The sequence below is a fragment of the Pteropus vampyrus genome, unplaced genomic scaffold, assembly GCF_000151845.1.
Source record: "Pteropus vampyrus isolate Shadow unplaced genomic scaffold, Pvam_2.0 Scaffold23, whole genome shotgun sequence".
NCBI lineage: Eukaryota > Metazoa > Chordata > Mammalia > Chiroptera > Pteropodidae > Pteropus > Pteropus vampyrus.
Genome location: NW_011888804.1, coordinates 6,853,956 through 6,867,600, shown reverse-complemented (window position 1 = coordinate 6,867,600; position 13,645 = coordinate 6,853,956). Strand labels below are relative to the sequence as shown.

At 40.2% G+C, this 13,645-nt stretch overlaps 1 protein-coding gene across 2 annotated transcripts in view; it reads left to right on the top strand.

The window, feature by feature from the left end:
* Window positions 1-13,645, top strand: part of FBXO21 (F-box protein 21) — a 63,619-nt gene that overhangs the window by 24,421 nt on the left and 25,553 nt on the right. For both annotated transcript variants that reach the window (XM_011355839.2, XM_011355840.2), the window contains exons 3-7: window positions 783-918; window positions 2,824-2,918; window positions 9,282-9,403; window positions 11,913-12,059; window positions 12,346-12,482. In XM_011355839.2, the coding sequence (XP_011354141.1) occupies window positions 796-918; window positions 2,824-2,918; window positions 9,282-9,403; window positions 11,913-12,059; window positions 12,346-12,482 (624 nt within the window). In that variant the 5' untranslated portion in view covers window positions 783-795. The remainder of the gene's footprint in view (window positions 1-782; window positions 919-2,823; window positions 2,919-9,281; window positions 9,404-11,912; window positions 12,060-12,345; window positions 12,483-13,645) is intronic.

The window sequence follows — 13,645 nt, the reverse complement described above, 5'->3', positions numbered from 1 at the left end:
GGATGCCACCCCCGGACCCCTTCCCGCGGACCCACAGACAAAGGCCTCCAGGCCGCCGGCCCCTCGGGTCCACGCCGCGCGGACCCTCCGGTGCCCAGATTGCGCATCGGGAAGCGAGCGCCCAGCAGCCGGGCCCTCCCCGAGGGATGACGACGGTAGTGTCACAGCTAATCCCTTCTGCGCGCTCCTTTTGTGCCTGACTCTGTGCTACAATGTTTACAGGGATCCCGCGATGCAGCGATCCTAACAGCGCTTAGAGCAAGCGGGCGCAGCATCCCCTGGTTTGTTGGCTGAGAGCGCAGATTTAGATTAGGGACCCGGGGTGAGATCTGGCCCTGGCACACTCGCTGTATGACCTTGGGGGTAGACTTCCCTTTTTTGAGCCCCATTCATCGACTTTGGTGACAACTAGACCTACCTTTGACAGTGGTTGTTAAATGAGATGATGTTTAGGGAGCATTTACACAGGGCCCGGCCCTTAGGATGCGCGCAGTAAATGTTAACTGGCATTGTCATCACTATTATTGCTATAACTGTCCCCATTTTATAGATGGGGAGTGGAGACAGACACAGCATTCATTATCGCTCTACCAAGGTCGCACCGTTAAGCGAGTGCGTGCGCGCCAGGTGGAGATTTGAACTAGGTCCATCACCGGGGCCCCTCTGACCGCTTAACCATCCCGCGCTCCCTGTTTTCCAAGGCTGCCTTTGATTCGCGGCTGCCTGTCTGCCTGCCTGCCTCTAAGTCTCTGTTAAGCTGTGGGGTGTTTTTCTCCTTGTAGGTGGCCTTCCCTTATGAAACACTACAGCCCCACCGACTACGTCAATTGGTTGGAGGAGTATAAAGTTCGGCAAAAAGCTGGGTTAGAAGCCCGGAAGATTGTAGCCTCATTCTCAAAGAGATTCTTTTCAGAGCATGTAAGGATCTGTCGTGTAGCTCTAAGCTTTTGCCTGGGGGGGTGGAGTGTGTGTGTGTGTGTGTCTCTCTCTCTCTCTCTCTCTCTCTCTCTCTCTCTCTCTCTCTCTCTCTCTCTCTCAGCATTAGCTAATCCAGCTCTTTTCGATATCTCCCTTTCAATGCTCTCACAATCCCTTACTCACTTAGATGGCTGCAAGAGTCATTGTGTCCTTTTCCTCCTATCCAACAACATGAAGCCATTTGTCCCTGCTAGCTTTACTTTTCTAAAGCCAGGGAGAAAATGGGGGTGGAAAGGGAGGGAGGGGCCAGCACTACAATGTAGAGGAAATCCAGAACGGCTTATTTCCCTTCAAGTGGTTTAACCATGTTTTTTGCAACCTCCACATGATTTAGGGGATCATCAATGATTGAACACTACAGATTTCACCCAGTTGTTTTCCCAGAAGGGTTGATGAAATTAGTATGGTTCTTCTCTCTGGCTTTGCACGTTCTAAGCAGTAGCAAACTGCATTATATATTAAGCTAACATGATTAAAAACTATCTGTAAATTAGAATTATTACTCTATCAATTAAATTGCCTATATTCATTATCCCTAGAAAGTTTTTTGTTGTTGTTGTTAATTTTGCTGAAATGCATGAGGTTTTTTTCTTTTTGTTTTTTCCTTTTACAAAGCATTCACAAAAGTTTCTCTCTCAGGTCCTAAATCTTAACTTTGTAACTCCGGAAAGTACACACTAATATTTTAAATGTATTTCTGATTGGGGAGGGGAGATCTAGAAGTGCAATCAGTCTGATTTATTTTACTATCCTGGTTTACTGGAGATTAATTCCTGTTTTCCAATTTTAATTACTATTAATGGAATTCAGACATTTGAAATGTTTTCAAAGCTTTGAAAGTTTTGAAAGAGAAAGTTCAAATTTCGAACTTTGGACAAATTTGAACTTACTCTCCTATGGAAAATAAAACTCAATATTCCCTAGTGTAATTCATTTCTATAAACAAATATTTGTTAATGTTAGAATGGACAGAATTTGTTCTACTTTGGACAAGCCATGCCCGGGCTAAGTCACAGATTTTAAATACTGCTTTAAATGTGTTTGCGCACACATATATTTGGGTGCTAGATGTATTTGATGCACTTGGTCATGGGCTGCTAGTTTGCAGTCTCTGCATCTAGCCTAGCTGGCTTATGTGTGTGCATTTTTAACAGCCTGCACCTTTGTCTAATGGTGAATTGTTACGTGTTGTTGTTTTTTTCTTTAGCTCCCTCGTTCCCAGTACCATTGCTTAATTAGAAGTATGTCAAGTGCTTTGAACATAGCAGGAGTATACTTAAGATTGATCTTTGGGTCTGTGTTCTCCACATGCACACAGGCTGACATGAAATTTCCTGGCTACCTTCAAAAAGTGGGAGAAGTAATAGAATTTTAAACTAAGAGGGTCCGAAAGGTCATTGGCATCACCACCTGCATTTACCGAGAAGAAGACTTGCCCAGTGGGTTGAGTTGCCCAAAGCACTAGACTTCTCTCTCTCGCCCTGCCCTCCTGGTTGAGTACAACATAGACTGCATGAAATAGTTATTGTGATTTCGGAGATTTTATATATCGAGTTCTTGTTTCAGAGCTATTTTTCTTCACATTAGAATTCTTGAGTTATCCCTTTCAGAAATTTCAGTCTTTGAAAATGTAATTAATTTACTGCTCACAACAAGATCTGAACAAAGTATCATTCCTTTGCATGCTACTTTCCACTCATGGTAGGTGGTGCAAGATAGTCTAAGATAGCTGTTACCACTTCCACCAGAATGACCATCTTTCTTTGCAGCTCACATTTGTGCATGAGAATATCAGTGACATTATTACTTGTTATTGAGGCCTCTTTGTATATGTCTTCTTTGTAGGTCCCTTGTAACGGTTTTAGTGACATAGAGAATCTTGAGGGACCCGAGATATTTTTTGAGGATGAACTGGTGTGTATCCTAAATATGGAAGGAAGGTAAGCCATAGTTATAGCAGGAATTTTTTTGTTTGTTCATTTGTTTTAATACTAACCCCAGAATTAATTGCTGTAATTTGTTTGTGGCTGAACCGTGGGACATGTGTTTCCAAATATTTCATGTGTTGCTAGTTATATTCTTGGAAAATTCTGTATATAAGGTAAGTACACTGAGACCATTGATATTTAAAGAAACCATGCAAAATCCATGTGGAGAGAAAAGACAATTAGTACATATTTAACTCTACTGTGGGTCAAAAACTGCTCTGGGCACTTGTATCTGTTACGTCACTTAGGTCATATAACTTATCTTTCCTTAGTTATCTCCACCTACCACTACCAAATTTGCCTGTCATGCATTGAATATTTTTAAAAATAATTTCTTCGGCATGTCTAATAAATGATTTTCTACAGTTTCTGAATTTTAGTAAGAAATAATCTTACTCTGGCCATGAACCTTACAGACATTTGGTTGAGCCTTTAATCCCTACTGATCAAGAAGAATCCGTTATCTCTTGGTTGTTGCTTAAAAATTATAATTTATAACCCATTTTCTGCTGTGAGGGTTAATTTCCATGTTTCCCCGAGAGAGGACTTGGCTTCCAGCCAAACTTACCTATGAGAAAGATTTTCTGCCCTAGAAGTTCTGGAAACTTTACCACTGATGGAAGATAATGTTAGTTTAGCATCTTCCTTAAGAGAGATCATTGTGAAATATCAAGGCATAAGATCTTTTTCTTGTTTTTAAGGGGATTTAGGAGAGAGAAATCTCTATCAGTAGGACAGCTGTAGGGCAGAGGTAAGATGTGTCACTATTCTAGGCCTTGGAAGAGTTCAAATACAGAGGTCATTTTTCTGTTTCTATTTTGGTTTATCTATAAATGAATTGAAGTATGATCTAATAGTCAGTATTGTGCAGCCTTAAAAATAAAAGCTGGCCTGTTTTTTACATATGTGTATGCATATACTTTTAAATACATAAATATAATATACATACTGAGTTTATTGTTTAGTTTTGATATGTTATATAGTGCAGACTTTGTTTTTTTTTCCTTATGCTGGTTTTCCCTTCCTCCCTACCCCATTTGTTTGACCTTCCCTGCCCCCACCCCTATAATTCATGATGACACACTAGGTTGTATTCTTCCATGCTAAAAATACTGATATGATCACAAAATTATGATCATAAAATATATACTTTTCTATATTTCGTTTTCTCATTCAACGTTACCTTCTGGAAATCGATCCTAATCAACTGGTAAAAACAAAAAATCCAATTCACTTTTGTTTAATAACTATACTGTTTTGCAGAATATACCATTATTTATTTAACCATCCCCGTATTGATGGGTAACCACTTCTCCATTTTTGTGTTACTGCAGAGGGTGATGTTTCAGTGGTTTCATTTCTCAGTAAAAGATTCTTGGGAATAGGTTTCCTAGGTCAGACTATAGAATGTTATGGAAAACCTTAAGAACATGCTCTTGAATGGGGAGACTTACCATCACAAAAATATCAGTTCTTCCAAAATCAGTACATAAACCTATTGCTCTTTCAGTTAGGATCCAACAAGCATTTTGGGAGGGGAGAGTTTTTTGTGTGTGTTTTAATTGGATGATATTGTCATAGAAGAATAAATTTACCAGAAGAGCCAAAAATGTTTTTTTTTAATAATCACAATGGGAAACTTGCATCCCTAGATATTAGATATTATCCAATAATGTCACTAGATATTAGAACATAGTACAAAGCCGCCTGTAATGAAAACATAACAATGTTTAAGTAAAAATCAGTAGCCACATTCGTGGCAAAGGAACATTCAGAAACATGTCCCAGCATAAAAAATAATACATTTAAACTCAGAAGGGAAAAGATGGACTGTTGAATGAATGCTGTTAGATATAACTATTTATGCATCTGGAAGGAAGTAAAACTTATATCATGTTTAAAAAACTAAATTCCAAAAGATTAAACAACCTAAATTTTATCACAATGAAAAATCTCTCAAGAAAATAGGAGATTTTTTTGTACAATCTAGGGAGATCTCCTTAACCAAGACTGATAATGCAGAAGCAATAAAAGAATATGGACAAATGATTTTGCAAAATATTATTAATGATATCTCCGTATGACCAAGGAAACCATAGACGAAGTCAGTAGAATTCTTAACATCTCCAAGATGAAGCTGAAAAATACACAAAAGGTAGAAGGGTGACATTTACAGAAGAACAGACCCACATGGCCAGTGATCATGTAAAAGATCTTTAGATTTACTCTCCAAAGAAATGTTAAGTAACAATAAAATATTGCATATTAACTTAGCAGATTGGCAAAATAACTGAATATGCACAGCCAGGAAAAACATTCTTATGGTCTTTTTAGAAGTAAATATTATAGATGTGTTACCCCTTGGCCTGACATATATACTTTGGGCCTAAAACAGTGTCATCTTTAAATAACAAGGGATACTCATATTTGTAAATATTTTGGGATGCCAGTTTTCACGAAGGACCCTATTTGTATTCATTCCTGGCACGTGCTGGTTGTTTGGATTTGGAAAGCATAGAAAGGAAAAAGGGTAGTTTCTGTAAATGCTAAAGCACCAATTCCTGGATATTTGAAAACAGTATGCATTTATGGTGTTTTGTATGGTCTTCAAAAAGAGTACATACTGCAGTAAAGATTCAAAACAACTTATGAAAAGGGTACACAGTATGAGAAAATTGACCTAGAATGTTCAACACTGAGATATATTTCAGTAAAACTACTAGATTTTAAAGACAGAATAGTCCTTTGGGCATCCAAGCAAAAAATAAGTCACGTGTAAGGGAAAGAAAATTAGAATTATCATCGGGCTTTTCAACAACAATGCTCTGTGCCAGCGGAAAAAAAGAGTAACATTTTTAGATACTCAAGGATCGAAAATGTCAGCCAAGGATTTTTATATCCAACCAAACTGACTTCTACTTGTAAAGGCTACAGACAAATTTATCAGCTTTTGAGCCCTTCCTAAGAAATATGCTAGAAAATGAGCTTTAAAGCCAAGTAATCAGAGAGACATTGACATAAGGACTAGTGGTGAGCGTTAAATATCTATTTACTTCTAGAATTAAATCCAAAATGTCGTATGTAGTGAGCGTAAGCCCTGGCATTGTGGATATAATACAGTTGTTTAAAAAAAATGAGCAGAGTATGGGGGGGACATAAGCAAAATATTTAGCTGTTTTTAGTAATCACTTAGGTGACAAGAATATTGGTCTTGTTATTCTGAGGCTGGTTTATGTTGGGGGGATGTGGAATAAAGCAGATGGCTACAGTTGACCCTTGAACAACTCGGGTTTGAACTGTGCAGGTCTACTTATAACATTGTTTTCAGTTGACCTTCACAGTTCATTCGACCCACGCAGTTCAAACCTGTTGTTCAAGGGTCAGTGGGCGGTTAAGAATCCGGGTGTGCAGAGGGCTGACTTAAGTTACATGTACTTGTGACTGCTCGGGCAGTGGGTGCCCTTAACCCCCTTGTTGTTCAAGGGTCAAATGTATGTAACTGGAGAAACAAGATTTTTCTGGAAGAAAAAAAGGTACAAAGTAGAAGGTAAAAATTGTAGAGTTCTAAATTTGAATTAGAAATTTTTGTATAAAATCATGAGTTATATTTAAATATATGCAGGGATGTGTGTGTTGTGTATGCACACATGTACATATACTGTATTTATTAACTTCTGTCCACTGAAAAAGTCTAAAACAATAACCAACCTAGTAGAAATGATCATCCTAGTACCAGATTGTAGTCTTGATATACCATTTCCTATCAGAGAATCCAGAGCTTTTGGAGAAGTGACTGATTCTAGGTTCAATACAGAAAATATCGACGATGAACCTGGAGTATCTTAGAAGCCCGGAACCAGATAGCAAGAAAAATAACAATACTTCGTATCAGAAGTATTCAGGGGCTCCAATGAAGAGGCCTCCATTGGCCAAAGATGTGACAATCAGAACATCAGTGTGGATAATAACTAGAACAGACTGAAATACATCAAATATGTTTAGCTCAATGAGTTCATAATAATACTTAACAACTAATTGGTCACCTTTAGAGGATAATAAGAACCCAAATATTTATTTTGAAAAATGATGAGCATTTGTCTTACTTTTCTAATTATGCCATTGGGGAACCAAATAGTAGATAAAGGGCAATTATTCTTTATGCAGGTATTCCAGCAAATAGATGAAGAAGGGATAGTTGAATTAGAATATCACCACTTTGTAATGGACCTGGGCTTTGAGTAGCAATGACTGCTAATATCACAAAAAGAAACAATCAAGGCGAGATTGCCTCTTGATGGAAGAATCCACTATCATTTATGAAATAGTTTTGCCATAAATGAAATCCTAATCTGATTAAGCCTCTACATCCAGTTTATAGGAAATTCACAAGGTAGAAGAACGTGTTAAACTACATGAAGCAGTCAGCAAATTCCAGACTCTAGGAAACTACAGGTCAAACAACCAGGCTTCGTCAACAAATAAAATGCAAAGGGGGGGAAAAAAAGAGGGAGGGGGATCCTGTAGGTTGGGAGATTTAAAAGGCATTGAAAGAGACGAGTCTAGAATGTTTAGGGATGCACATTTGATGGAAACCACAGAAACGCAAGATAGTGATGACCGTAGAGATGCGGATTGCCATTATTATAGATGGGAGAAGTGGACCCACAAAGGGCTTGTGGGGCCTCTGCAAAGTCTTCTTTCTTGGCCTGAGTGATAGATACGTGGTGTTGGCCTTAGACTAATTCATTAAGCTACTCATTTGTTTCAAGGATTTTCTAGATTGATAAATTAAACAACCCAAAGGTTTCAAAGCTGGTAAAACCTGGCTCTGCTGATTTTCATTTGCTAACTGAAGATGGAGAGTCCTTTTTGTTTCTTTATGAAGTCAGGCAGTTGAGAATTAAACATTGTCCGCTTCCTGCTTCCCATGATCCCTGTGTATATTTGGGAGATCTGGTGAAGAATTTCATTTACTCAGCAAGTATTTACTGAGAGTCTCCTGTGGGCCAGACACTATTCTAGACATTGGGAATACTGCACTGAACAACACAAAAAAACTCTGCCTTCACGGAGCTTACATTAGAAAATGAGACATGCTGTAGAGAAATACCAATCTGGGAAGAGGGTGAGGGAGTTGGGGGTGGTACAGTTTTAAATAGGGTGGTGGGAGAAGGCCTTACTCAAAGGGACATTTGAATCAAAACCTAAAAGGAGATGAGGGCACAGATTGCAGATCTCCAAGGAAAGAATGTTCCAGTCAGAAGGAACTGAGAAGCTATGGCTTAAGGTAAGCACCAGCCAGGCACGATGAAAGAACGTCAGGGAACCCAGCATGCCTGCTGACTGGCTTGAGGGTGAGAATAGTAGGAATTGAGGTCAGAGAGGTAATGGGGCAAGAGTTTAAAGGACCTTTTCATCGTCATTAGGACTTGGGCTTTTGCTTTGAGCATGGTGGAAACCATTGGAGAATTTGGAGCCGAAAATTTGTATGCTGCGATTTAACATGTTAACTGGAGCACTGTGGATGCTGTATTGAGCATAGACTGAGGGGCCAAGGTTCGAAACAGGAAGCTCGGTGAGGATGCTGTTGCTCTGATACGGACAAAAGACGATGGTGACTTAGACGAGTCAGTGAGAATGTTCTCATTCCTGAGAGAACTGATAGCACTGTTGGAGGATTGAATGTGTCGAGGATGATGGCAAGGCTTTGGTCTAGCTGGAATGCTGGAGTTGCCTTTATCTGTGACAGGGATGACAGGGGAAGAACGGCAGGCTGCTCCCCAGGTCCCCCAGGGGGCCGTGCGGTGGCAGCTGGACATCGAGGTCTGGAGTGCAGGGGAGAAGCCTGTTCCGGAGAGTAAATTGGGGGTTGTCAGTACGGATACCATTTGAAACCATGAGGCTGGATGAGATCACCGTGGCGGAGCGTGCCCGAGAAAAGCAGCAAAGGGGAAAGGCCAAGGCCCGAGTTCTCTGCCAGGTGCAGAGGGGCCGGCAAAGACACCTCAGCCCAATGTCCCGAGACTCCCCCAGTTCCCCTAGCTTCTCATTTCCTTTTGGTAAGTCTGAGGCCAAACAGATTACTATTTATTGAACTTCAGCATGACTAACTAACTTAGTGTTATATTACAAATGCGAAGTCCTAAATTGTGTTGTCTGCTTCCATGATAATGAGCGCTACGTGATCGTGAACCAGTCATGTTTGTCTTGTTAAGTGGACTCGTTAATGATATGATTAGTGTGAAGTAAAAAATTCATCATTGAAAATTTTAGTATCTTAATTTTTATTGACTTTTTTGTGGTTTGTTTTTCCAGAAAAGCTTTGACCTGGAAGTACTATGCCAAAAAAATTCTTTACTACCTACGACAACAGAAAATTTTAAACAATCTTAAGGCTTTTCTTCAGCATTCCGATGACTTTGAATCGTATCTGGAAGGTGAGACTTGAGCAGTGTTTGGGTGGGCAGCTGAGTTGTCCTTACGGGTGGCAGTGTCCCTGATGGACAAGCATGGGAAAGCGAACCACGCTGCACAGGCGACTGGGGGTTGGGTTCTGTGCTCTGGCCATTTAAGTAGGCAGGACTATTAAATTTAGAGCTAAAATGTTCTCAGAATCTTTATCTGTGAGCTGAAGAAACTTCTAAAGATCTATCAGCAGTTCAAAGCATGAGACTGATATTTTAGCTAATGAGATTAATTTTCTGTTTTTCTAAGTTTTGAAGCATCATTTCCAGATCAGAAATAAATGTGTCCAGTTTTGTCTCCATGTGACCTTGAGCAAACTCCTTAACCTCTGCTTGGAGTTTAACGGGGACAGACTGTTCTTGCGCATCAGCGAGTGCTCGTTCCCCCCAGTGAGAAGTGGGGAGAAGGAAGTCGAGTGCACAGGCACGACGGAAGGAGTAACTTTTTGTTCCTGCTAAGTTGAACAAGAACAAAATGTGACTTTATTTTTTTTAAACTATTTAAAATTCCTAGCGTATTACACAAACAGTCCTATAAGTTAGGTTATGAAATGTATACATTCCCTATTCCCACAGATGCACCCAGTTCATTTTCTCCTTTCCAGTGTTTCTTGTCATCCTGTCCCCATTCTCTTACTGTTCTCATGCAGCCTCACCGCCTCGCCCAGCAGTAGCTTTAATGAGCATCACCCCCTCCTGCCCTCAAGTCAACCACCACGCCAGTGCCGGTCCAGTAGGAAACAGCCTTTTCCCCACACCACGTGAACCTTCAGTGCGGTTTCCTGTTTTCTATTAAATCTCTGCCTACTTTTCAGTGCCCTCCATAATTCAGTCCTTCCTCCTAACCAAGCCTTTGCCCATTCTTCTCCAGAATGTCCCATTTGCTCCAGCCAGGCCATCATCCTCAGTGGCACCCTGCAAATATACCTGGCTTCACATCCTCATTCAAGGTGCCCCTTAGAATTCTCTCCTCCAAAGTTCCGTTCAGGTTTCTCTTCCGTGGAGTTTCTCTGGCAGCTGCAACACCCCCAGATTTTCTTCACCTCAGAACTAAGACAGCCGCGTAGAGTACTTCACTGGATTGTGTCATTTCTGTTTCATGCGTGTACAGGCCGTTTCTCCAACTAGTCCCTGGTTTTCTTGTGTTCCTTGTCCTCATGTACAATCACTGCGTCCTCCACAGTGCCTAGTGCAGATTCTTGTTCATTGTGTGAACATCTTCCATTGTCCAGAACGAAATGAAAAGTTTGTTGCAGTTCATTAAAATCTCACCACCATGCTGGATCCTTCTCATGTGCATCCTGGAATTGACAGCCATCCTGTCTTGTTTATTCCATGGTCAAGAATAGTTTGACAAACTTTATTTTCCATAGCTTGTTTATGAAAATACTTCTTTTTCATCTTTCAAATATAAAGGAATTTTGTCATTTTCGAGTAAGCCGTTGAGATGGCGCTGCAGGTGTTGGGTAGCCGTCGAAGGTGTTTAAGTAGCTGAGTGAGCGGAAGTCGACCCCAGGGTTTTGATCCCTGGTGACCGACTAGATAATCCGATATCACTGATGAAGTTGGGCATCACTGGGCATCATGGCGACAGGATGGATGGCGTGGACTTTGAAGTGTGGCCTAAATTCCTTCCGCCGACAGGTGGAGGAGCTCGGTCCCAAAGAGGAGGCCTCGGAGCCAGTCTTTGGCTGGTGGCAAAACCGAGACTGGGATCCAGGTCTCTTGACACCGTTCAGTTGCTGTCAGCTACTTTGGGTGTGGGTAGGGGGTCAAGACTGAGCTGGTTTGAGACCACTTGCATTTAAAATGACTCAGGCTTCCCAAGTGAAAATGTCCTGTAGCCAGGTGATCAAATTAGCTCTTGAGTCTGGTTAAAAACATTACCTAAGGCAGTGAAGAGTGGAGGTTTTCAAGAGCTAATGTCTCCAATGTATTTCATACAGCGTTTTAGCTTCGGAGTCCCTGAGTGTAACTGTTTACCTAATTTGAAAGTAGAGTTATCGTCAAAATCCATTTACTGACTCATCTTTGATAGGTAAAAATTTGTCGAAATGGTGTATCTGTCCTTGAGAGCTCTCAATTATTTTTTTAAGTTAAAGAACTGTCATCTAACATTAAGTTTTCAGAGTCATTGGGTTTTAAACCATAAAAGAACTAGAAGTAGCTTGAAAAGATCTCCTTTATGGCATTTATTTTTCCTCGTAATAGAATATGGAAATATGCCATGTCTCACAGTTTTTTTGAGTCTGAGAGAGATTTGGTTTATTAAAAACAAAAAAGTCACGTTTAAGCTTCTTTGTCACGAGAATGTTTCTTGTTCCTTCCCAGCATCTTGGCAGGCAGGCCTGGAGCCCAGGATACAAAGCTTATCTGGTGGGATGGTGTAGAAACCTATGGCCCAGCTGTCCAGTGTAAATGACAAACTAATAAGCAAAGGGTGAAAATAGGCGTTTACTCACTAATTCTTGTTCATGCTCAGGTGCCGTGTATATTGACCAGTACTGCAATCCTCTCTCCGAAATCAGCCTCAAAGACATCCATGCCCAAATTGACAGCATCGTGGAGCTTGTATGCAAAACCCTCCGGGGCATCAACAGTCGCCACCCCAGCTTGGCCTTCAAGGCAGGTATGGAGTTGTTTTGGATTAAGCTGTTTTTGCAAAAGGAAACCTCGAGTGATTGGTTATTAGGAAATTCTGCAGTGTGTGCCCATTATGTCACAAAAAAAGCCATTAATGACACAACCACATGTTCACCTGTATTATGTGAAACTTAAATACATATTTTGTTCTCCACCCTGGATCGCTAACACCTGGTGAATGTCGTCAGTGCATGACCAGCGTCTGCATGTTGTGGGGACACTGGTCACAACCTTACTTGTGCTTGTGTCCTCAGAGGAGATCTCTGTTTCAGGTGGATCCTCCATGATAATGGAGATAGAACTCCAGAGCCAGGTGCTGGACGCCATGAACTATGTCCTTTATGACCAGCTGAAGTTCAAGGGGAATCGAATGGATTACTATAATGCCCTAAACTTATACATGCACCAGGTAAATGTGGGTATATTAAAAATAATAGTAAATAGATGTTTAAGCTCATTCTTGTTAAATCATACAGTTTTTGAAGGTAAGTACTTTATTTTCTTGGTCTCAATGCCCAGTGAAACTCATTTTGCCACCAGTATAAAGATATTGCTGTGGATTTAGCTATTTCATCATGGCGTGTCCTCTATCTAAAAACCCTTGAGAAAGGAAGTCAAAGATGTGGTGACAGAAAGAAATATAACTATGAGAGGTGAACACAGTGTAAATATATATATGCCTTACTGTTAAAGTATATAGCTGAAACTTACTGGATTTCGTTAACCAATGTCACCATGAAAAATTTTTAATTAAAAAATAATAAAATAAAAAATAAAACAACTGTATTAAAGCAAAAATAAAAATAAAACCTTTGAGATAAATTCCTGATTAGAAATAGGTGTTTCTCTGACTTAGTCTGGTCACTGTGTAGCTCATGAACACTAACTTAGGAGACTAATCCAGTCTTTCTTTTTGCACTGGCCTGTAGGAAGGTTGGAGGAAATCTGTGACCAGCTGTGTCATCGATGTTTATTTTTTATGTGTTTCTTATTTGGCTCCATTTTCATATCTATTCTGTCGCTCTGTATGGTACTTATATCTTACACACTTACCTTGAAATGGCCTTAAATTCTTTCTGGAAGGAGGGCCTAAATCACAGGTCTGCAAGCTTTTTCTGTAAATGGCCAGAGAGTAAATTATTTTGCCTCTTTAAACCATGTGCTCTCTGTCCTGACTGCCCAGTTTTACCATTGCAGTGGGAAAAGAGGCACAGACAGTACGAAAACAAATAATCGTGACTGTTCCAATAAAACTTTATGTGCAGACATGAAAATTTAGATTTCATATAGTTTTCATGTGTCACAAAATAATATTCTTTTGAATTTTTTTTTAAACATTAAAAAATGTTAAAAACTTCTTACACAGGCTGTACAAAAACAGGTAGTGGGCCAGACTGTAATTTGCAGACCCCTGGTCTAAATGAATAAAATACTCATCCATTTAAGCCTCCGTAGCTAGCCCCGTCATGCCTGATAGACAGTAGGTGCCTCAGGAAAACGAGTACTGGAGTTATGAGCACCGCGGTGCATTTAGTACGCTGAACATTTTTTCTCCTTTAGGTTTTGATCCGC